General features: G+C 63.8%; 1 protein-coding gene and 1 non-coding gene across 2 annotated transcripts; both read left to right on the top strand.

The window, feature by feature from the left end:
* The first annotated feature begins 940 nt into the window (after window positions 1-940).
* On the top strand, window positions 941-1189 carry LOC128980255 (small Cajal body-specific RNA 2). The gene has a single exon (XR_008489473.1). It is a non-coding gene; the product is annotated as a small Cajal body-specific RNA 2 (non-coding RNA).
* Window positions 1190-2926: 1737 nt separating this feature from the next.
* Window positions 2927-23168, top strand: LOC128980248 (endosome/lysosome-associated apoptosis and autophagy regulator 1-like). Its single transcript, XM_054398710.1, has 22 exons — window positions 2927-3193; window positions 6282-6402; window positions 7822-8014; window positions 9651-9798; window positions 9923-10003; window positions 11195-11300; window positions 11380-11529; window positions 12286-12374; window positions 12490-12667; window positions 13139-13267; window positions 13344-13434; window positions 14588-14693; window positions 15616-15753; window positions 17101-17355; window positions 18252-18425; window positions 19353-19533; window positions 20319-20415; window positions 20521-20622; window positions 21473-21599; window positions 22233-22411; window positions 22531-22696; window positions 23103-23168. Exons 1-22 carry the CDS (start codon window positions 3086-3088, stop codon window positions 23166-23168), a joined length of 2985 nt encoding a protein of 994 aa, XP_054254685.1. The 5' UTR covers window positions 2927-3085.
* Window positions 23169-23763: the final 595 nt, after the last annotated feature.

Here is a 23763-nt window from a genome sequence, read left to right as displayed (position 1 = left end):
AGCGGCTAGACCCCAAACTGAGGCGTCGGGAACAAGTGAACCTTCAAAGCAAGGGGCTGGGGGGAATGAGACCCCAAAGACAGGGAGCCTGACAGGTCTCGGAGGAGTGACAGACCCCAACGAAGGGATCTGATGGGCTTTAAATACTGTGAAGACCTAGAGGAGCCAGAAGTGGTCAAACCCCAACGCGATGAGGCTTCATCGGCCTTAGAGGGGAACCAGGGACTTAGATAGCTCAGGTAGCTCAGATCTCAAGGAGATAGGGCCTGGTAGAGCTTCCCTGACAGGGGAACCTGAAGGGTTTAAACACCAGGTGAATGGGCTCAGAGGGATCCAGACCCCCAAAATCCAGGGTCTTAGAGATGTTCAGAGGTTCTGGGGGAGTTCAAAGGCTACCCTGAAGTGGCCAGTGGTAGATCCCAGCCCTGGTCCTGGGCGCATATACCACTCGGGGTCCCCAGGGCTTGTACTCACCCTCTCTACTAAATAAACTACTTACAGGAACACAAGGAAAAGAGTTCTTCCCCCAACAGGGCTGTCAAGGCCTGGACCAGGCTGCCCAGGGCAGTGACGGAGTCCCCACCCCTGGAGGGGTTTGAAAGCCGTGAAGATGTGGTGCTGAGGGTCATGTTTCAGCGGCGCCCTGGCAGTGCAGGGTTAAGGCTCGGACTTGGCGAGCTGAAAGGTTTTTTTCGATTCCGGGATTTCCGGCCGCGCACGCGTTGGGGGGGACGCGAGTCCTCCCGCCGCCAGGGGGCGCGCTGGGACGGGGCCGGAAAGCCTCCTCTTCCCGGCGTGCCCCGCGCGGCCGCGCTATAAAAGGGCGGCTGAGGGGCAGCGGCTGCTGGGGCGTGGTGGCTGCGCGGGTGGATGGTGCTGAGTTCGTCTGTGTGGGACGCGCGTCTGGGCCTGTGTGCGCGGTGCCTGTCTGAGTCTCTGTGTGTCCGGCTGTGTGCGCGGTGCCTATCTGGGTCTGTGTGTGTCCGGCTGTGCCTGGCGGGTGTGTGAGGCGCGGCCCCCAGCCCCCTACACGTTGATCTTATTCGATCGGCCGGGCTAGGCCCAGCCGAGATGAGAAGAAAGAGCTCCGCGAAGCCCGCGGGCGCTGTGCGGTAGCTGGCGGCGGGCGGGATGAGTCGATCAGATAGGCGAGGCTGCGGCCTGTGAGCGCCCTGCGATTCTGACCCGCCGCCGGACCGGCACCGCCAGCCCCGGGCCTGCCCGCGGGGGTGTTCCTTGCGCCGGTCAGCCCCGAGCCTTGCAGCGGGTCTGAGCTTGGCACCAGGCCCTGGAGTGTGCATGGGCACCGCTTGGAGCCATGCAAGGCCCTGCAAGCACTGTGCCTCCTGTGCCAGCTCTGTGCCATGCATGTGAGCATCTCACGGGGCCATGCCAGCCCTGTGCAAGGGTTTGTATAGGATCTGTGGTCACAAAGCCTCCTGTGAGCGTCCCACAGGATGATGCAAGCCCTGGGCATGGGCTGTGAGCACCCAACAGGGTGCCCACGCCTGGTAGGAGACTTGGCAGTGTGTGTCCCCCATCTCCTGGGACACCCATGGGTGGCATCCCAGCTGTGCAACTTGGGGGTTAATTGGCAGCTGGTGGTGATGAGGGCATGGCCATGGTGGTGGCAAGGGGACACCTGTGGCACTGCCAGAGGAAGTCACTGCTCTGGTGGGAGTGGGGACGCTGGGAGGAGGGACGCCAGCTCTGGGGGGGGTGGGAGTCTCTGCTGAGGAGTCCCCATGCCACCCTAGCTGCAGTGTTGCCCCACTTGTCCCCAGCCTGTGGCCATGTCCTTTGTTCCCATGGTCCTGTGCCACCACGCAGGGAGCTGTGTCCTCAGCCTCATGGTGCCCACCAGCGCTCCAGTGCCACCAGAGCCATGCCCCCCGTGTCCACTGTGCCCCCGCGGGTGTCATCCTCCTGCCTCCACGACCCCCCCTCAGAGGCACTCGGGACTGGCACCTTGCTGAGGAGGGGACACAACGCACCGAGTCCCGGTGCCCCTTACCCCGAGCACTGCTGCTGGGGACCGGGAGGAGGAGCCGTTACTGGGGGAGGGGAGGCACGGTGCCTTCCCACGGGGATATGCAGCCGGGGGGCCAGTGCGGGTGCCCCGGGGTAGTGCCCGGTATTCCCTGGTGACTCCCGGGGCTGTTCCCAGGGGTGCCCTCCCGCGATAATGCTCCTGGGGATGGTGACAAGTGCCAGTGCCGTTCCTGCCGCTGAGGCCATTCCCAACGTTCCTGGGACCGTTCCCGGTGCCATTCCCAGGGGAGATGCTCGGTGCCGTTCTAAGGAATACATTCCCGATGCTGTTTCCAGGGGAGGTGCCCGATGCCGTTCTCGGTGCAGTTGCCGTTCCTGGCAGATGATGCTCTGTGCTGGTGCCCTTCCCGGGATAACATTCCCGATGCTGCTTCCAGGCTGACATTCCCGGTACAGATCCCGGGGGTGATTCTCGGTGCCGTTCCTTGGATCAAGTTCTCTGTGCTGCTTCCGACATAACGCTCCTGGTACTGTTCCCGGTGCCATTCCGAGGATAACGTTCCCGGTGCTGCTCCCAGGCGCGACGCTCAGCGCCGTTCTCGGGATAACGTTCCTGATGCTGCTTCCGGGATAACGTTCCCGGTACCATTCCCGGGGATGATACACGGTGCCATTCCCAGGCTTCCATTCCCCGGGGGCAGCTCTCGGTGCCGTTCCCAGTGCTCTTCCCAGGGTAACGTTCCTGGTACCATCCCCAGGAGTGATTCCTGGTGCCGTTTCCGGGGGAACGATGCTCAGTGCTGTTCCCGGTGCCATTCCCGAGGGCTGATGTTCGGTGTCGTTCCCGGGATCACATATTCGGGAAACGATGCTCGCTGCCGTTCCCGGGGGGCAACGCTCGGTGCCATTCCCAGGATCACATTCCCGGGGGAGCGACGCTCTGTGCCGTTGCCGGTATAACGTTCCCGGTGCCGGGGGCGGGGGCAGGTGGCGGCAGGTGCGTGCGCGGGGCCGGGCCGTTGACGGGAGGCGGGGCCGCGGGGCCGGTGCCCGCACGGGGCCGAGCGCTGCCGCCGCCGCTTACCGCTGCGCCATGACCGGTACCGGTACCGGAGCCATGGACCGGATCCTGATGGTGTTGTGCTTGGCGGTCACCGTATCACCGGCACTTACCGGGGAACGGCTGCACGTCTGCAAGGAGGTACCGGAACCGGGGGGGGGGGAGGGGGGGGGAAGGGAGGAAGAAAAAGGAGGAGGGAACCATCAACCGGCAACCCCCCGGTAAAGGGAACCGAGCCTTGGATCACCAGGGATGTGCCCCTGATGGCATGGGGGGGTCCCTATTAATGGGGGGTCCCTATAGCGGGGGGACTGCTCAGTCCATTGGGGCCTGGGGGGGCTTTGCTCCCCCCCCTCGGGCCCCCGGGGGCTCCACCAGACCCCAGAGGCTCCCAGTCTGTCCCTACAGGGATCTGTCACCTACAGGCTGTAAGTCTGTGTGGGGGGAGGGTGCTCCGTGGGATCCCCTCTAAGGATTGGGGTGGCTAAAGAGGGGGTGACTTTGCCACTCGGGGGGGGTTCCCCTTAGGGACACCAAGGTCAGCCTGGTGGTCCCCGGAGCCACCTCCAGTCTTTGTCCCCCAGTTCTTGGTCGGTCACTGATCCCAGCGGTGAGGTTGGGATGTCCCCAAACCCACCCTGGGCTGAGAGCTGCAGGCAGGGGGTGGTGACAAGGTGGTGATGGAGGGAGGGGGGGACACACGACACACAGACGTGTCCCCATCATCCACGTGCTGCTCCCTAGGCCAGCACACAGTGGCCTGAAGTGGGGACAAAGTGTCCTGTGAGGAGAAACCCCTCGCTGGCACCTCAGGGACAGCAATGTCGGGGTCAACCCCCCCAACATCTTGCAAATATCCCCTCTTGGGGTGTCCCCCGTCCCCCACCCGCCAAGCTGTTCCCAACCCGTGGCTGCTTTTCATCTGGGCCAGTAATTTTCGTGTGCCATGATCCAGTTTCTGTGTGTGTCTGTGTCTCCGTTCCACCGGCCGGAGCTGGGAACAATAGACTGCAGCTGGTGCCAGCCCCGGGAGGGATTACTCCCCTGGAGGTCATGTTCCTTGGCCCCATCCCTGTGTGTCCCCCCCCACACTGAGGGACAGACCCTCTCCCACCCCGTAAAGGTGGCGGTGGTGGCAGCCTGGGGTCCCCCCTCCTGCTACGGAGCTGCCCCGCGGCCGAATTAGGTCAATTTCTTGGCAGTTCAGAGAAAATGTGGAGCTCTTCTGCTTGACATCGATTGTGTTGGGGGGAAAGGGGGAGGAAAGTTTGGGAAGAGGGAAACTCCCCCCACACACACACACCTTTTCCCAAGGGAATCCCTCGGGAGCAAGAACAGTGTTGGGATCTTGGGGCTGCTGGGGTGCCAGAATGACCCTGGGCACGCTGATGGGCACCTTCCTCTCTGTCCCCATGCCAGGGCCATGGGGGGCTTGGTGCTGCCTATACATGGGATGGGGTAGTGCAGGCAGTGCCTTTGCCCCCCTCTGCCCCCCTTTTCCCTTCTCCACCCCCCTTTTCCCATCTCCATCCCCGTTTCCCCATCTCCATCCCCATTTCCCCATCTCCATCCCCATTTCCCTATCTGCATCCCCCTTTTCCCATCTCCATCCCCCTTTTCCCATCTCCATCCCCCTTTCCCCATCTCCATCCGCCTTTCCCTATCTCCATCCCCTTTTCCCATCTCCCTCCCCTTGTTCCCATTTCCATCCACCTTTTCCTAACTCCATCCCCCTTTCCCCACCTCCATCCCCCTGTTCCTATCTCCCTCCCCCTTTTCCCTCCCCTCCCGGAACATCAAAGCTTTGTTTTCTTGCCAACCTGCCACGCTCCGGCGTCTGCCGGGAGCACGGAGCCACGACGCCCGCCGCTGGCACCCCCCAGATGCTGCAGCGGAGGGGTTGGGGGGGAAGCTGTGGTGTCCTTCCCTTAACCCCCCACCCGCCCCCCACCCCAAGCAGCCAGACCCAACCTTCACCCTGCCCACCGGATTAATCCCCACCCCCGCCCCAAACTGAGCTTCACCTGCCCCCGGCATCGCCGCCTCCTCACCGGCCTTGAGCCGGTCCCTGCTCGGAGGCAGCTGGTGGCATGGCAGGAGGGGGGGGTCGGGGGTGACGGTGTGTCCCCCCCCGCCCTTTTCCTTTCTTCCTGGCTGCTCTGGCACCCGGCCGAGGAGTGCCCACAGTGGGTGGATGTCTGTGGCAGGATGGCTCGTCCGGGTTGAGCAGCTTTAGTGAGCAGCACTCGTGGCCACGCCAAGGCAAACGGCGCCGGGAACGGTGCCATCTGCTCCTGGCACTCGGGGTGGGGGGGGAGAGAGAAGGGTTTCAGCACCACCCCCACCCCCGCCCCGGTATGAGGAGGAGGTGGCAGTGCTGTCACCTTCACTGTGCCAGGGCTGGCTCGGCGCATGGGGTGGTCAGGGAGGTCCTGGGCGTGGAATGGGTGACCCCACGCCCCCCCGTGGGGAATGTCTCAGGTGGGGAGGGGGGGGGAATCATCCTAACCTGAAGCTCCATCCTCTGTGTCCTCCCAGTCAAGCTTCCCTCTGCCCTGGCACCCTGGTACCCTCCTGCCCAGGGCATGCCCCCATCCTGAGCACCCCTTACTCTGAGCACCCCTTTTGCTCTAAGCATCCCCCTGCCCCAAATATCCCTCCGTCCTCTGCACCCCTTGCTCTGAGCACCCCTTGCTCTGAGCACCCCTTTACTCTGAGCTCTCTCCTTGCTCCAAGCATCCCCCTGCCCCAAATATCCCTCCGTCCTCTGCACCCCTTACTCTGAGCACCCCCCACTCTGGGCACCCCCCTTGCCCCAAGCATCCCCCTACTCCAAATACCCCTCTGTCCTCTGCACCCCCCCACCCCCACCCCGAGCACCCCTTGCTCTCAGCTCTCTCCTTGCCCCCACCCTGAGCCACTCCATCTCCCCCCGGCCACCCCTTTGCCCCAACATCTCCCTTCCCCCGGCAGCCCCCGCCCTGAGCAGCCCCCACCCCAAGCATCCCCTCCCCTCCCAGACCTGGCTGGACTGGGAGCAGGGGGGACTGGGAGCTGTGGGACATCACAACGCCTTGAACCAAAACTATCAACGCAAGAGGCAGCTGGGTGCGAGGATGGAGGTGGGGTGGGGGGAGGATGGATGACACAGCCCCTGGGGGTTGGGGGAGCACTGTGGGGTGGTTCTGGGGGCCGCACGCTTCCCAGTATGTTTTCTCTCCTTTCCCAGTCCGAGTACCACTATGAGTACACAGCGTGTGACAGCTCGGGGTCACGCTGGAGGGTGGCAGTGCCACACACCCCGGGGCTCTGCACCGGCCTGCCCGACCCCGTCAGGGGCACCGAGTGCTGTAAGGACTGGGGGGGGAGGAGGAATTGAGGGTGGAAGGCGGGAGGTTCTGGGATGTGGGTAGGGCAGGGGTAGGAAATGAGGGCGAGGGGAGGGAGAGGAGCCTGGAGAAGGAGCAGCGGCAGCTTTTCATCAGCTGCGCCGCAGCGACTCCTTCAAAGGGACCTGTCTGCGCCGCAGCAGCCAGCAGCCGTCAGCCCTGTCAGCTCCTCACTGGGATGTGCTGGAGAGGGGGGTGGAACACCCCCCCACACACCCCCTCAAGGCTTGGGGAGTGCTGTGGCTCAGCAGCGTGCTTCAGCAGGGGGTTAGATCCTGCCTGGTGCTGGTGGTCAGGCAGGAGAGTGCTGTGGAGCTGCCAGAAATCATAAATCATAAACCGGGGGGAGAGGATTTGCTGCTGTGGGATCCTGGGTTTGGGGATCCCAGAGCTGTGCAGGGATGGATGGTTGGGATGAGAGACCTGGAGCTGTGCAGGGATGGTCAGGATGAGGGACCTGGAGCCACGTGGGGATGCTTGGGATGGGGAATCCCAGAGCCATGCAGAGCTGCTCAGGATGAGGGACCTGGAGCTGTGCAGGGATGGTCAGAATGAGGGATCTGGATCCATGTGGGGATACTTGGGGTGGGGAATCCCAGAGCCATGCAGAGCTGCTCACAATGAGAGACCTGGAGCCATGCAGGGATGCTCAGGGTGGAGAATCTCAGAGCCATGCAGGGATGGTCAGATTGGGAGATTCCAGAGCCATGCAGGGATGATGGGAATGAGGAACCCAGATCCATGTGGGGATGCTCAGGAAGGAGGATCCCAGAAACACATGGGGATGCTCAGGATGACCTCATCCCTGGAACTGTGCAGGAGTGCTTGGGATAAGGGATCCCAAAGCCACGTGGGGATGATCAGGATGGGAGATCCCAGCAGCATGCAGGGGTGCTCAGGATGGGGGACTGGAAGCTGCACAGGGATGCTGGGAATGGAAGGAATCCCAGGGCTGCACAGGGATGTTTGGGATGGGGAACTTGGAGCTATGCAGGGATGCTTGGGATAAGGGGGATCTCAGAGCTGTACAGAAATGTTCAGGACGGGGAATCCCGGAGCCATACAGGGATGATGCTTGGGGTGAGGGACCTGGAGCTGCACAGAGATGCTGGGGATGGGAATCCCAGAGCTGTTCAGGGAGATTCAGAATGAGGGATCCCAGAGCCACACCGGGGGGGGATGCTTGGGATGAGAGACCTGAAACTTCACAGGGATGCTCAGGATGGGGAACTTGGAGCTGCACAGGGATGCTGGGGCTGGGAGATGCCAAACCCAGCCGGGCACGCCCTGACAAGCCGAGGACGATGAAGCTGGAGCAGCGCCGGGGAGGGGAGCAGGAGGTGACCTCCCTTTTCCCCAGCCTGGGTTTGCTCTTTGCAGCTTTCTCCTGCAAGGCAGGGGAGTTCCTGGACATGAAGGCTCAGGCTTGCAGACCCTGTGCAGAGGGCACCTACTCGCTGGGCACCGGCGTCCGCTTCGACGAGTGGGACGAGGTGCCCCACGGCTTCGCCAACGTGGCCACCAACCTGGAGGTGGAGGATGGCTTTGGTGATGCAGTGGAGAACTGCACAGGGTGAGCGCCCCCTGGCACGCTTCTTCCCTGTAACGGCTGCTCCCCCTCCCGGGAAAGTGCTTGGGCACCCAACCACCCTGGCACGGTGGGGCTGGGCACAGTTGGGTGCTGAGACACTGCCATGTGTGGGCAGCACCCCAGTCCCCCACCTCCCTCCGTCTCCCGCGCTCCCTCTGCCTCCCTCCTCCGGGAGGTGATACCAGGGCACACCCTGGCCGCAGCAAGGGGACAGCCCAGCAGCACCTGGCAGGGTCCCCAACCCATGGGGCACCCTCACCAGAGCTCCTGGGTGAGGGAGCACCCACGGGAGTGCCTGCACCTCCGTGCCATGAGCCAGCTGCTTGACTTTGCATTGTGGCCCCTGGATCAGTGCCAGCAGCCACTGAGTCTTCCCACCAGCTGCTTGTGCCACTGAGTCCTCCTGCCAGCTGCTTGTGCCACTGAGTCCTCCCGCCAGCTGCTTGTGCCACTGAGCCCTCCTGCCAGCTGCTTGTGTCCCTGAGCCTTCCTGCTAGCCAGCTGTGCCACCAGCCACCAACCCCTCCTGCCAGCTGGTGGCACCAGCAGCCACCAAGCCCTCTCACCAGCCAGTTCTGCCACCAAGCCCTCCTGCCATCTATTTGTGCCACTAACTCCTCCTGCCAGCCAGCTATGCCAGCAGCCACCGAGCCCTCTTGCTAGCCAGTTATGCCCCAACCCCCTCCTGCCAGCTGTTTGTGCCATCAAATCCTCTTGCCAGCCAGTGGCACCAGTAGCCACCACCCCCTCCTGCAGTCAGTTGTGCCACCAAGCCCTCCTGCCACCCACTCATGCCACCAAGCCCCCTGGCCAGCCAGTGGCACTGGCAGTGCCAAGCTGCCCTGCGCCGCAGCGTTCCTGCAGCTGGCAGCTGTAACCTACTTCCAGCAGCACCTGCATTATTCATCTGCTGGATCCTGCTCTGCTTCTCTCTGCAGCCCACCCCCTACCCCCACCTCTCCCCAGCATGGGGGTCACCAGCTGGTGGGCAAAGACCCACCAGAGTGAGTGCCACATCCCCTGTGCTGCCCCCCAAACTCTGGGTCCAACAACCTCTGCGTCGCCCACTTGGGGACTGTCCCTGCTGGCCCCATCCTGGCTGCTATGGGCATGGGGCACAAAAGTGGTGCCCAGGCTGTGTGTGGGCACCTCAGCACAGAAGAGATGTGGTGGTGCTGGAGCCAGGGCAGAGGAGGGCAAGGAAGAGGAAGGGCCTGGAGAATAAATCTGACGAGGAGCACCAGAAGGAGCTGGGGATGGTTAGTGTGAAACAGAGGAGGCTGAGGAGAGAGCTCATTGCTGCCTGCAACTACCTGAAAGGAGGTTGTGGAGAGGTTGGTGCTGGTCTCTGCTCACAGGTCATTAGTGACAGAACAAGAGGGAATGGCCTCAAGCTGCCACTGGGGAGGTGTAGGCTGGACAGGAGGAAAAAGAGTGGCCAGGGATTGGAATGAGCTGCCCAGGGAGGTGCTGGAGTCACCAAGCCTGGAGGTGTTCAGAGGTGGTTTGGATGTGGTGCTTGGGGCTCTGGTTTAGGGCTGAGCCTTGCAGAGCAGGGTTTCACTGGGTGATCCTGAGGCTCTCTTCCAACCTGGGTGTGTGATTCACCCTCCCCCAGGTCAACGTGGGAGCCACTGGGGGACTATGTGGCCTCCAACACCGACGAGTGCACAGCCACCCTCATGTACGCAGTCAACCTGAAGCAGTCTGGCACCGTCTCCTTCGAGTACATCTACCCCGACAGCAGCATCGTCTTCGAGTTCTTCGTAGGTGCCAGGGGCTGGAAGGGTGCCAGGGGGCTGGCTGGGAGGTCCTCGGGGACGTGGCTGTGTCCCCGAGGGCACGGTGGGGTCCCCATCCTCGCTGCCCTGCTCCTCCCACCCCTTCCAGGTGCAGAACGATCAGTGCCAGCCCACGGTGGAGGAGTCTCGCTGGATGAGGACGACCGAGAAGGGTTGGGAGTTCCACAGCGTGAGTCGGGGGCGGGGACAGGAGGTGACATGGAGAAGGGGGAGGGCCCTGGGTGCAGCCTCCGTGGTCCCTTGTGTCACCTCTCCTTCAGGTTGCAGGGGAGGGCAGCAGATGGGGTCGGTCCCTCAGCTAGGACAGTGCTGGGTCCAGGCTTGTTCTTGTGGCCTGGATGAAGGCACAGCGTGGAGCCTCAGCCAGTTCGCTGATGATCCAAACTGGGAGGAGTGGGGACACCTCCCCCAGGCTGTGCTGGAGAGCTGGGGGAGAGGAACCTCCTGAAGCTCACCCAGGACATGGGGAGGGTCCTGCCCCTGAGGAGGAACAACCTCCTGCAGCAGCACAGCTGAGGGGGGACCTGCTGGAGAGCAGCTCCAAGGAGAAGGACCTGGGAGTGCTGGGGGACAGCAAGTGCCCAGGAGCCAGCAAGGTGCCCTTGGGGCCAGGAAGGGCAATGGGGTCCTGGGGGGCATGGAGAAGAGTGTGGGCAGCAGGGCAGGGGAGGTTCTCCTGCCCCTCTGCTCTGCCCTGGTCAGGACACAGCTGGAGTCCTGGGGCCAGTTCTGGGCTCCCCAGTTCAGGAGGGACAGAGAAGTGCTGGAGAGAGTCCAGGGCAGGCTGGGAAGCTGCTGAGGGGCCTGGAGCAGCTCTGGGAGGAGCAAAGGCTGAGAGCCCTGGGGCTGAGAGCCTGCAGAAGAGCAGCCCCAGAGGGGAGCTGAGCAATGCTCAGCAAGAGACAAAGGAGCTGTGGGGGGCAAGAGGCTGGGGGCAGACTCTTGGCAGTGGTGCCCAGGGACAGGCCAAGGGGCAAGGGGCACAAACTGGCACCCAGGAGGTTCCACCTGAGCAGGAGGAGAAACTTCTTTGGTGTGAGGGTGCTGGAGGCCTGGAGCAGGCTGCCCAGAGAGGTTGTGGAGTGTCCTTGTGTGGAGAGCTTCCAACCCCCCCTGGGCATTGTGCCCCTGGGCAAGCTGCTGTGGGTGCCCTGCTGGAGCAGGGGGGGTTGGACTGGATGATGCCCAGAGGTCCCTTCCAGCCTGCACCATGCTGGGCCTCTGGGTTCCTGTGACTCCCCACCTCAGGATGGGTGATGACATGGGAGGGGTTAATCCCTGAACCCCCTCCACCCACGTGTGCCAACGACCTCCCCAGCACTGAGGCCACCCAAATCTGCCCTCCTCACCCCTTTGCCAGGTGGAGCTCAGCCGTGGTAACAATGTGCTCTACTGGAGGACCACAGCCTTCTCCATCTGGTCCAAGGTGCCCAAACCAGTGCTGGTGAGGAACATTGGCATCACAGGTAGGCGGGTGCGGGGTGGGGGGTTCCCACCACCCCCACTCCCTAGCTCCCACACCCTGAGCACCCTCCCACTGCCCAGGGGTGGCTTACACCTCCGAGTGCTTCCCCTGCAAACCTGGCACCTTCGCCCCCGCCGCCGGCTCCTCCGCCTGCCAGCTCTGCCCTGCTGATACCTTCTCCAGCAAAGGAGCCACTGCCTGCCAGCCCTGTGAGCCTGACACCTATGCTGGTAGGTGTCCCCTCCCCTGGTCCCTCACACGGGGCTGGCACCAGGTGCCCTTCTCCTCCCTGCCCTGCAGGGGTCTCCTTGGGGAAGGGAAAGGCGATGGGAGGGCAGGGCATGAAAATGGGCATCGTGCTGGTGGCATCCCTTGGGGACATTAGTGAGGTGCCCTCTGTCCCCTCACCCAAAGGATGCCTTTGAACCCCCAACTTCTGCCCTGTGGGGTGGGCCCAGACATGGGCATCGTGCTGGTGGCATCCCTTGGGGACATTGGTGAAGTTTCCTCACCCAGAGTCAGCAACCAGGTCCCCTTGTTCCCCCAACATCTGCCCTGCATGGATGCCCCCAGGGGAGGGAGAGGTGATGAGAGGGCAAGGAGAGGAAAAAACGTGGGCACTGCGCTGGTGACAACCTTTGGGGACATTGGTGAGGTCCCCTCTGTCCCCTCACCTCAGAGGTGACAACCGGGTCCCTTTGTCATCCCAACCTCTGCCCCGCGGGGATGGCTCTGGGGAAGGGAGAGGTGGTGGGAGGGGCAAGGAGGGGATCCAACATTGGCACCATCGTTGAGGTGCCCAAAGGATGCCCTTTGCACCCCAACCTCTGCCCTCGGGGGTGCCCCTGGGGAAGGGAGAGGTGCTGGGAGGAGGGGTAGTGGGGACCTGCCGTCCCTCAGCGGTGGCAGTGGTGGCATCCCGCGGGGACACGGGGGAGGTCCCTCTGCCGGGCTGAGCCAGCTGCCATCTGCCTGGTGGTTGGCAGAGCCTGGCTCAGCATCCTGCCGCCCTCGGCCGCCCTGCACCGACAAGGATTATTTCTACACCCACACCGCCTGCGATGCCCACGGCGAGGTACAGCCTGGCTGGGGAGGGGAGGGGTTGGGGTGGGGGACGTCAGGAGGTTGTCCCCTTCTCCGCCCACGTCCCCTCCCAGCCCGGCTCAGCCCCCTCGCTCCCTCCCGGGCAGACGCAGCTGATGTTCAAGTGGGCAGAGCCCAAGATCTGCAGCGAGGAGCTCCCGCAGGCGGCCAAGCTGCCCCCGTCGGGGGTGAAATCCAAGTGCCCCCCCTGCAACCCAGGCTTCGCCAAGGGCAACGGCAGCGCCTGCCAGCCCTGTCCCTACGGCTCCTACTCCAACGGCTCCGGTAAGGGCGACCCTGCCACCGTCCCCAGCGGGTGGCCAGGGCACCTTCAGCTGCAGCAGGGAGGTGGAGATCCCTCGAGGGGGATTGTCCCCTACTGCCCCTGTGGTTCCAGTAAGGATGTCCCCAGTCTTGAGCCCAAGGGGTGACTGGGGGTACCCGCAGCTGCCAGGGGTAGGGGGGTGTCACTCCAGTGTAGGATTGTCCCCTTCTGTCCCTATGGCACCAGTAATGATGTCCCCATAGTTGACCCCAAGGGGTGATCAGGACACCCAGTGCTGCCAGGGGTAGGGGGGTGCCACCTCAGAGCAGAGCTGTCCCCTCCTGTCCCCACGGCTCTAGTAAGGATGGCACCATCGTTGTGCCCAAGGGGTGGCTTGCCCAGCACTGTCCCCAAGGGGTGAGTGGGGCACCCAGACCTGTGGAGAGAGGTGGGTGCCACCCCGGTGCAGGGTTGTCCCCTCCTGTCCCCAGGCTGCCTCAGCTGCCCGCTGGGCACGGAGCCGGTGCTGGGCTTGGAGTACAAGTGGTGGAACGTGCTGCCCCCCAACATGGAGACCACCGTCCTCAGCGGCATCAACTTCGAGTACAAGGGGATGCCAGGTAACGCCGGCACACTGTGCCCATCCCCTGGCGACAGCTGGGGGCGCTGCTGAGCTGTCGCCGCTGTCCCCCGCAGGCTGGGAGGTGGCCGGGGACTACATCTACACAGGGGCAGGAGCTTCGGACAACGACTTCATGATCCTCACGCTGGTGGTCCCGGGCTTCAGGTGAGGATGGAGAACTGGCTTGAGGACTGCACCCAGAGAGTGGCTGTCCATGGGCCCATGGCCAAGTGCAGGCCAGGGACAAGTGGAGTCCCTCAGGGATCAGCACTGGGACCAGGCTTGTTCAACATCTCTGTCAGTGCCATGGACAGAGGCATTGAGTGCCCCCTCAGCAGGTTTGCTGATGGCACCAAGCTGTGTGGTGCAGCTGACAGCTGGAGGGAAGGGATCCATCCAGAGGGACCTGGACAGGTGCAGAGCTGGGCACAAGCCAACCTCAGGAGGTTCAACAAGACCAAGGGCAAGGTCCTGCAGCTGGGGCAGGGCAATCCCAAGCACAAATCCAGGCTGGGCAGGGACTGGCTGGAGAGCAGCCCTGAGGAGAGGGACTTGGGGGTGCTGGGGGAGGAGAAGCTCAGCAGGAGCCAGCAGTGAGCACTTGCAGCCCAGAGAGCCAAGCAGAGCCTGGGCTGCAGCAGCAGAAGTGTGGCCAGCAGGGCCAGGGAGGGGATTCTGCCCCTCTGCTCCACTCTGCTGAGACCACTCCTGGAGCTCTGTGTCCAGGGCTGGAGCCTCTGTTCCAAGAGGGCTATGGACATGCTGGAAGGTGTCCAGAGAAGGGCCATGAGGAGGAGCAGAGGGCTGGAGCTGCTCTGCTGTGAGGACAGCCTGAGAGAGTTGGGGTTGTGCAGTCTGGAGAGGAGAAGGCTCCCAGGAGACCTTCTTGTGGCCTTCCAGGATCTGAAGGGGGCTCCAAGAAAGCTGGGGAGGGACTTTTGAGGGTGTCAGGGAGTGACAGGACTGAGGGGGATGGAACAAAACTGGAAGTGGGGAGATTCAGATTGGATGTTAGGAAGAAGTTCTTCCCCATGAGGGTGGTGAGAGCCTGGCACAGGTTGCCCAGGGAGGTGGTGGAAGCCTCATCCCTGGAGGTGTTTGCAGCCAGGCTGGAGGTGGCTGTGAGCAACCTGCTGTGGTGTGAGGTGTCCCTGCCCATGGCAGGGGGGTTGGGACTGGCTGAGCCTTGGTGTCCCTTCCAACCCTGACAGTTCTACGGTTCTATGAGGTGGGGACCAGTGCTGGGCCATCCCTGAGGGTGGAGAGGGGACAGCAGCCAAAGGGGCAGGGTGTGGCAGTGTCCCCCTGCTGTCCCCAGCCCCCCAAGCCCACTGCTGGAGGACACAGAGAGCAAGGAGGTGGCCAGGATCACCTTTGTCTTTGAGACCATCTGCAGTGTCAGCTGTGAGCTCTACTTCATGGTGGTGAGTGGGGGGGGTGGGGGGGACAGAAGGGGACTTTGGAGGAGACAAAAGGGGATTTGGGGGGGAAAAAGGGGGATTTGGGGGGGACAAAAGGGGATTTGGGGGGACAAAAGGGGATTTGGGGGGAACACAGGGGGTTTGAGGGGAGGGACAAAAGGAGGTTTGAGGGGGGGGACAAATGGGGGTTTGAGGGGGACAGAACAGGGTTTGGAAGAGACAGAAAGGGGTTTGGGGGGGACAAAAGGAGGTTTGGTGGGACAGAAGGGAGTTTGGGGGGACAAAAGGGGGTTTGAGGGGGGAATAAATGGGGGTTTGGGAGGGGATAAAAGGGGGTTTGAAAGGGGGACAAACGTAGTTTTGGGGGGGACAGAATGGGGTTTGGGGGAGACAGAAGGGGGTTTGGGGGGACAAAAGGAGGTTTGGGAGGGGACACAAGGGGGGTTGAGGGGGAAACAAAAAGGAGTTTGGGGGGGAGAAAAGGGGGTTTGAGGGGAACAAAAGGGGGGTTGGGGGGACAAAAGGGGGCTTGAGGGGGGGACAAAAGGAGGTTTGGGAGGGGACAAAAGAGAGTTTGGGGAGAACTAAAGGGGGTTTGGGGGGAACTAAAGGGGGTTTGGGGGGACAAAAGGGGGGTTGGGGGGGGACAAAAGGAGGTTTGGGAGGGGACAAAAGGAGGTTTGGGAGGGGACAAATGAGAGTTTGGGGGGAACTAAAGGGGGTTTGGGGGGAACTAAAGGGGGTTTGGGGGGACAAAAGGGGGGTTGGGGGGGGACAAAAGGAGGTTTGGGAGGGGACAAAAGGAGGTTTGGGAGGGGACAAATGAGAGTTTGGGGGGAACTAAAGGGGGTTTGGGGGGAACTAAAGGAGGTTTGGAGGACACACACTCCCCCCCCCCAGCTTTGGGGTCCCCTGTCCCCCCCAGGGCATCAACTCCCGCACCAACACGCCGGTGGAGACCTGGACGGGTGCCAAGGGCAAGCAGTCCTACACCTACGTGGTGGAGAAGAATGCAACCACCAGCTTCACCTGGGCCTTCCAGCGCACCCCCTACCACGAGGCGGTGAGGGGCACCTGCCCTGGCACCCCCGGCTGCTGCTGGGGGCCATGTGGGTCCTTGTGGGTGCCCTGGGGGCTGCTGTGGGCGGTGTGGATCCAGTGGGGGCTGCTGCGGGTGCTGTGGGTGCTATGGATGCTGCTGTGGGTGCCGTGGGTGCTGTGGGTGCTATGGATGCTGCTGTGGGTGCTGTGGGTGCTATGGACGCTGCTGTGGGTGCCGTGGGTGCTGTGGGTGCTATGGATGCTGCTGTGGGTGCTGCGGGTGCTGTGGGTACTATGGATGCTGCTGTGGGTGCTGTGGGTGCTATGGATGCTGCTGTGGGTGCCGTGGGTGCTGTGGGTGCTATGGATGCTGCTGTGGGTGGTGTGGGTGCTGTGGGTGCTATGGATGCTGCTGTGGGTGCTGTGGGTGCTGTGGGTGCTATGGATGCTGCTGTGGGTGCTATGGATGCTGCTGTGGGTGCTGTGGGTGCTATGGATGCTGCTGTGGGTGCCGTGGGTGCTGTGGGTGCTATGGATGCTGCTGTGGGTGCTATGGATGCTGCTGTGGGTGCCGTGGGTGCTATGGATGCTGCTGTGGGTGGTGTGGGTGCTGTGGGTGCTATGGATGCTGCTGTGGGTGCTGTGGGTGCCGTGGGTGCTATGGATGCTGCTGTGGGTGCTGTGGGTCCTGTGGGTGCTGTGAGTGTTGCTGTGGTGCTATGGATGCTGCTGTGGGTGCTGTGGGTGCCATGGGTGATGTGGGTGTTGCTGTGGGTGCTGTGGGTGCCATGGGTGATGTGGGTGCTGCTGTGGGTGCTGTGGGTGCCATGGGTGATGTGGGTGCTGCTATGAGTGCTGTGGGTGCTGCTGTGGGTGCTGCTGTGGGTTCTGTGGGTGCCATGGGTGATGTGGGTGTTGCTGTGGGTGCTGTGGGTGCCATAGGTGCTAGAGGAGCTGTGGGTGCTGCTGTAGGTGCTGTGGGTCTTGCAGGTGTTGTGGGTGCTGCTGTGAGTGCCATGGCTTCTGTGGGTGCCAGGGGTACCATGGGTGTTGTAGGAGGTGCTGTGGGTGCCATGGGTGCCACGGGTGTTGTAGGGGGTGCTGTGGGTGCCATGGGTACCACGGGTGTTGTAGGAGGTGCTGTGGGTGCCATGGGTGCTGTGGGTGCCACGGGTGTTGTAGGGGGTGCTGTGGGTGCCATAGGTGCCATGGGTGTTGCAGAGAATCATGTGGCTGCATTGGTTACTGTGGGCACTGTGGGTGCTGTGGGCGCTGTGGGTGCCGTGGGTGCTGTGGGTGCCTGTGCTGAGGGGTGCTGCGGGTGGTGGTGCCGGTGCCAGGTGGGTGACAGTGGTGCTGTGTGTGCCAGGGCCGGCGCTACACCAGTGACGTGGCCAAGCTCTACTCCATCAACGTCACCAACGTGCTGGGGGGGGTGGCCTCATTCTGCCGCCGCTGTGCCCCCGAGCCCGCCGGGTCCTGTGCCCCCTGTCCCCCCGGGAACGCCCTGGACCGCGCCTCGGGCACCTGCCGGCCCTGCCCGCCTGGCACCTACCTGCGAGCTCACCCCTCCGACGGGACCCCCACCTGCCACTTCTGTGGCCCTGGCACCCACAGCAACCAGGTGACCAACCCTCTGTGTGTGCCCCCGGGGCTGGGGGTGGCAGAGTGATGTCCCCACCTCCCGCCCCTGCCATCCCAAATGGGTGCTGCTGTGGGCACCAGAGGTGTGCCAGCAGCCACCCCCTCCAAAGATGGCCCAGATAGATGCCACCAGTCCCTCTGGCCACCCCGGGTGGGTGACAGTGTCTGGATGGGTGATGCCAGCCCCTCCCAGCTGTCCCCAAGGAGGATGAATGCAACCTCTCTGGCCACCCTGGGTGGGTTGGCAGTAGCTGATCCTGGGTGGGTGATGCCAGCCCCTCCCAGCTGTCCCCAGGGAGGTGACACCAGCCCCTTTGGCCATCCCATGTGGGTGACAGGGTGGCTGACAGTGTCTAGCCCTGGATGGGTGATGCCAGCCCCCCAGCTGTCCCCAGGGAGGTGACACCAACCCCTTTGGCCACCCTGGGTGGGTAACAGGGTGGGTGACAGTGTCTAGCCCTGGATGGGTGATGCCAGCTCCTCCCAGCTGTCCCCAGGGAGGTGACACCAACCCCTTTGGCCACCCTGGGTGGGTAACAGGGTGGGTGACAGTGTCTAGCCCTGGATGGGTGATGCCAGCTCCTCCCAGCTGTCCCCAGGGAGGTGACACCAACCCCTTTGGCCACCCTGGGTGGGTAACAGGGTGGGTGACAGTGTCTAGCCCTGGATGGGTGATGCCAGCTCCTCCCAGCTGTCCCCAAGGAGGTGACACCAACCTCTCTGGCCATGCCGGGTGGGTGCCAAGTACCTATCCCCGGGTGGGTGCCACCTCTCCCCCTCTGAGGCCATCCCTGACGGGTGCTGCCAGCTCCCCGCCGTCGCCAGGGGGCTGTGCCGGCTCTGTGCCTGCCGCTGAGGGTCCCCTGCGCCCCGCAGCTGCGTTCCCTCTGCTACAACAACTGCAGCCTCTCGCTGCCGCTGCCGGGGCACCTCCTGCGCTTCGACTTCTCGGCGCTGGCCCCGGGCGCCGCCTTCGCCAGCGGCCCCAGCTTCACCGCCAAGGGCCTCAAGTACTTCCACCAGTTCAACATCAGCCTCTGCGGGCACCAGGTGAGCCTGGGCACGGGCTGGCAGCCCCCGCGGCGCCAGCAGCACCACCCACAGCGCCCGTGGAAGTGTCCACAGTACACATAAAAGTACCCACAGCACCCAGAACAGAACCCACAGCACCCAAAAAAGTACCCACAGCACCCAAAACAGAACCCACAGCACCCATAACAGAACCCATATCACCCATAAAAGTACCCATAGCACCCAAAAAAGTACCTACAGCACCCATAACAGAACCCACAGCACCCACAAAAGTACCCACAGCACCCAAAAAAGTACCCACACCAAAAGTCCCACACCATAGAACTACCCACAGCGCCCAAAAAAGTACCCACAGCGCCCATAACAGAACCCATAGCACCCATAAAAGTACCCATAGCACCCATAGAAGTACTCACAGCACCCATAGAAGTACCCACAGCACCCAGAACAGAACCCACAGCACCCAAAAAAGTACCCACAGCACCCAAAACAGAACCCACAGCACCCATAACAGAACCCATAGCACCCATAAAAGTACCCATAGCACCCAAAAAAGTACCTACAGCACCCATAACAGAACCCACAGCCCCCACAGCCCCCCCAGCAGCCACCCCAGCAGCATCCCCAGCAGCCCTCCAACCCCCCCCAGCAGCTCCCCGAGCACCCTTGCAGCCCCTCCAACCCCCCCAGCAGCCCCCCGAGCACCCTTGCAGCCCCTCCAACCCCCCCAGCAGCCCCCCGAGCACCCTTGCAGCCGCTCCAACCCCCCCCCAGCAGCTCCCCGAGCACCCTTGCAGCCCCTCCAACCCCCCCAGCAGCCCCCCGAGCACCCTTGCAGCCCCTCCAACCCCCCCAGCAGCCCCCCGAGCACCCCCCGTAGTCCCCCCAGCAGCCCCTCCAGCAGCCCCCCGAGCGCCCCCCCCAGCGCCGGCGCTGTCCCCGCAGGGCCGGAAGGTTGCGGTCTGCACCGACAATGTGACGGACGCGCGGCTGCCCCCGGGCCAAGGGGACGCTGCCCGCCTGGTGACGGCCTACGTGTGCCAGGCCATCGTGGTGCCACCCGACGTCATGGGCTACAAGGTGGCCGTGTCCTCGCAGCCTGTCAGCCTGGCAGACCGCCTGCTGGGTGAGCCACCGCCCGCGCCGGGGGAACCCTGCTGCCCACTCTGCCACCCAAGCCACTGGGGACACCCCCGTGCCATGGGGACACCCTGGTGCCATGGGGACACCCCTGTGCTACGGGGAAACCCTTGTGCCAGGGGGACACCCTTGTGCCATGGGGACACTCTGGTGCCACAGGGAGACCCTTGTGCCAGGGGGACACCCTTGTGCCCTGGGGACACTCTGGTGCCACTAGGGTACCCTTGTCAGTGCCACTGGGGGACTCTGGTTTCGGACAGCTCTGTGCCATGGGGACACCTCAGTTGATGCAATTGGGACACTCTTGTGCCAGGGGAACACCCCGGTGCCACTGTGCCACTCCAGTGCCAAGTGGACACCCTGGTGCCCCTGTACCACTCCTGTGTCATGGGGACACCCTGGTGCCACTATGCCACTCCTGTGCCATGGGGACACCCTGGTGCACCTGTACCACACCTATGCCATGGCAACACCCAGGTGCCTCTGTACCTCTCCTGTGCCATGGGAACACCCTGGTGCCACTATGCCACTCCTGTGCCATGGGGACACCCTGGTGCCCCTGTACCACACCTATGCCATGGCAACACCCAGGTGCCTCTGTACCTCTCCTGTGCCATGGGAACACCCTGGTGCCACTGTGCCGCTCCTGTGCCACCCCTGTGCCACGGGAACACTCCTATGCCACGGGGCCGCTCCAGTGCCAAAGCAGACAGCCCGGTGCCACTGGGACACCGCAGTCCGTGGCACAGGGGCACCCCTCTGTCACCGCAGGCGTCACCACCAGTCCCACACTGGATGGCATCACCTCCCCCCCCGAGCTCTTCCCCGCCGGCCACGCCAGCCTGCCCGACATCATCTTCTTCTACAGGTGAGGAAGGGCGGCCCGGGTGGAGGGAGAGGGGAGGGGGGTGTGACAACCCCCGGGGACCCCTCTTGTGTCCCCTGCTCCGCCCTCCCATGTCCCCCTTGCCAGGTCCAACGACGTCACCCAGCCCTGCAGCGGCGGCCGGGCCACTGCCATCCGCCTGCGCTGCGACCCTCTGCGCCCGGGCGCTGGCACCATCACCGTGCCCAGGTGGGTAAGAGGGGGTGGGAGGGGGACACACAGCTGGGCACCTTGGTGGCTTTGCGAGGGGTGGGGGGAAGTTGTGGAGGTGTCACCCTTCAGCGAGAAAGCTGGGGAGGGACTTTTTAGGGTGCCAGGGAGTGAGAGGACTGCGGGGAGGGGGGAGGGGTGGCGAGAGAGGGAGTGGAGCAAACTAGAAGTGGGGAGGTTCAGATTGGATGTCAGGAAGGAGTTCTTCCCCAGGGGTGCCACTGGGACACCTTTGTGCCAGGGGAACACCCTGGTGCCACTGGGACGTCCTTGTGCCACAGGGAGACCCTTGTGCCACAGGGAGACCCTTGTACCAGGGGGAGACACTGGTGCCACGGGGACACCCTGGTGCCACTAGGATACCCTGGTCAGCGCCACTGGGGGGCTCTGCTTTGAGACATCTCTGTGCCATGGGGACACCTCAGTTGATGTCACTGGGGCACCTTTGTGCCAGGATGGTGAGACGCTGGCACAGGTTGCCCAGGGAGGTGGTGGAAGCCTCATCCCTGGAGGTTTTTGCAGCCAGGCTGGAGGTGGCTGTGAGCAACCTGCTGTGGTGTGAGGTGTCCCTGGGCATGGCAGGGGGGTTGGGACTGGCTGAGCCTTGAGCTCCCTTCCGACCCTGACGATTCCATGATTCACCCCCTCACAACCTCTCCAGGGTGGCACCTCCATCTCCTGCCCACCCTGGCTGGCAGGACATGGGTTGTGGCTCCGGGGGTCCCTTTGGGGGCGGCGCTGTCCCCATGGCCGCCGCGGGGCTGTCACCTCCAGCTGAGCCTCTCCAGCTCTTATATTGTGCCCTCCCTCCCCTCTCCATCCCCCTCAGCAAATGCCCCGAGGGCACCTGCGACGGCTGCACCTTCCATTTCCTGTGGGTGACAGGCGAGGCTTGTCCCCGCTGCTCCTCCAGCCACTACCGCCCCATCGTTGGCGCCTGCCTCGGTGGCATCCAGGTACCACCTTCACAGCGGGCACCACGCCACCAGCGTCTTGGGGTGGGGTCGGGGTGTGGGGAGGGCATCACCCTTTCTGTGCCCCAGGTACCGCCCTCGCAGTGGGAACCACACCACCACCGTCATGGGGTGGAGGGTCAGGAGGTCGGGGGTCATCACCCACCCTCCTGCCCCCCCTTTTGTGACCCAGGTGCCACCCTCACAGCGGGCACCACACCACCATCTTGGGCTGGGGGATCAGGGGGCGGGGGCGGGGGCGGGCATCACCCACCCTCCTGATCCCCTTTTTGTGCCCCAGGTGCAACCCTGAAAGCGGGCACCACGCCACCACCGTCTTGGAGTGTGGCGTAAGGGGGTCGGGGGGCATCACCCACCCTCCTGCCCCCCCTTTTTGTGCCTCAGATACTACCCTCACAGCGGGCACCACACCACCACCGTCATGGGGTGGAGGGTCAGGGGGCCGGGGGGCATCACCCACCCTCCTGCCCCCCTTTTTGTGCCCCAGATACCACCCTCACAGCGGGCATCACGCCACCCCCGTCTTGGGATAGGGCCGGGTGGTCGCGGGGGTAGGGGGGGGGGCATCGCTCACCCCCCCCCCGACCCCCTTTTTTGTGTCCCCAACCCCCTCAGCGAACCACCTACGTGTGGCGGGAGCCCCGGCTGTGCCGCGGCGGGCAGAGTTTGCCACCCCAGGCGGTGCGGAGCTGCCGCAGCGCCGATTTTTGGCTCAAGGTTGGCATCTCGGCTGGCACCGCCGCCGCCGTCCTCCTCGCCGCCCTCGCCGCCTACTTCTGGAAGAAGAACCAAAAGTAGGTGGCGCCGGGGGTGGGGTTTTGGTGGGAGGGGGACAGTCGCCCTCCCCCCGCAGACGCTCCCCCGGGGGGGTGTGGGTGCGGGCGGGGTCGATGCCACCCTCGGTTGGCACCAGGTTGGAGTACAAATACTCGAAGCTGGTGATGAATGCGGCGGCGAAGGAGTGCGAGCTGCCAGCGCCGGACAGCTGTGCCATCATGGAGGGGGAGGACGCCGAGGATGACCTGCTCTTTGCCACCAAAAAGTCACTTTTTGGGAAAATCAAGGCCCTGACGGCCAAGGTAAGAGGGGGCACAAGCCTGGGGAAGCCCCAGGGGCGGTGCCAGTCATTCCGTGCCTCAGTTTCCCCATCCTGAGGGGGAGATGGAGTGACACAAAGGGGACACAACCCCAGAGAGGCCACCAGAGGAGCCCCAGGGGTGGTGCTGTTCAGTCCGTGCCTCAGTTTCCCCACCCTGGGGGACATAGACAGGGGGGATCCGACCCTCGAGAAGCCGCCAGAGAAGCCCCAGGGCTGGGGTGGTTCACTCCGTGCCTCAGTTTCCCCACCCGGGAGGGCTCCGAGGGTGGCACGGCAGGGGAGGACACCCAGGGGGGCTCAGGGGGTGGCACAGCAGGGGAGGACACCCGGGGGGCTCAGGGGGTGCCACGGGGGCTGTCCCCTCGCCGACACCACGCTCCCCGCAGAGGACGCCGGATGGTTTCGACTCAGTGCCACTGAAGACGTCCAGCAGCGCTGGCATGGAGCTGTGACAGGGCCGGAGGGGGCACTGTGCCCACCCCTCACCCCCCCGCCCTCACCTTCCCTCCACCCCCCCCTCCCATCCCCCTCCCTCCTCAACGTGGCCTTAGGGACCCGCTTGGGACCGGAGCTTGGTGACAGCTTTTGTACATTGTCCCCACCCTGTGTCCCCGCAGCCGAGCGCCGAGAAATGCCAAATACAGCTGTGGGGTTTGTACGCTGGCTCTGGCTCTCTGCCACCCGCCCTGGCACCTCCCTGGCATCCTGTTTCACCCCCCTGTTACCCCTGTGCCACCCCACACCACCTCCTGTTTGCCCCTCTGTTACCCCTGCCACCCCTGTGCCACCCCACACCACCCCCTGTCACCCCTCTGTTACCCCTGTGTCACTCTGTGCCACCCACATCACCCCCGTCATCCCTCTGTTACCCCTGTGCCACTCTGTGCCACCCCACCCCACCCCCTGTCACCCCTCTGTTACCCCTGTGTCACTCTGTGCCACCCCACATCACCCCCGTCATCCCTCTGTTACCCCTGTGCCACTCTGTGCCACCCCACCCCACCCCTGTTACCCCTCTGTTACCCCTGTGTCACTCTGTGCCACCCC

The sequence above is a fragment of the Indicator indicator genome, unplaced genomic scaffold (assembly GCF_027791375.1).
Source record: "Indicator indicator isolate 239-I01 unplaced genomic scaffold, UM_Iind_1.1 iindUn_scaffold_86, whole genome shotgun sequence".
NCBI lineage: Eukaryota > Metazoa > Chordata > Aves > Piciformes > Indicatoridae > Indicator > Indicator indicator.
The sequence above is the reverse complement of the archived record's forward strand: the minus strand, read 5'-3'. Positions and strand labels throughout refer to the sequence as shown.

Coding starts and splice junctions, on each gene's coding strand:
- LOC128980248 (XM_054398710.1), top strand. CDS start 3,086: ATGACCGGTACCGGTACCGGAGCCATGGACCGGATCCTGATGGTGTTG. Junction 6,403..7,821: donor CGTCAGGGGCACCGAGTGCT/GTAAGGACTGGG, acceptor TGCTCTTTGCAG/CTTTCTCCTGCAAGGCAGGG. Junction 8,015..9,650: donor GCAGTGGAGAACTGCACAGG/GTGAGCGCCCCC, acceptor ACCCTCCCCCAG/GTCAACGTGGGAGCCACTGG.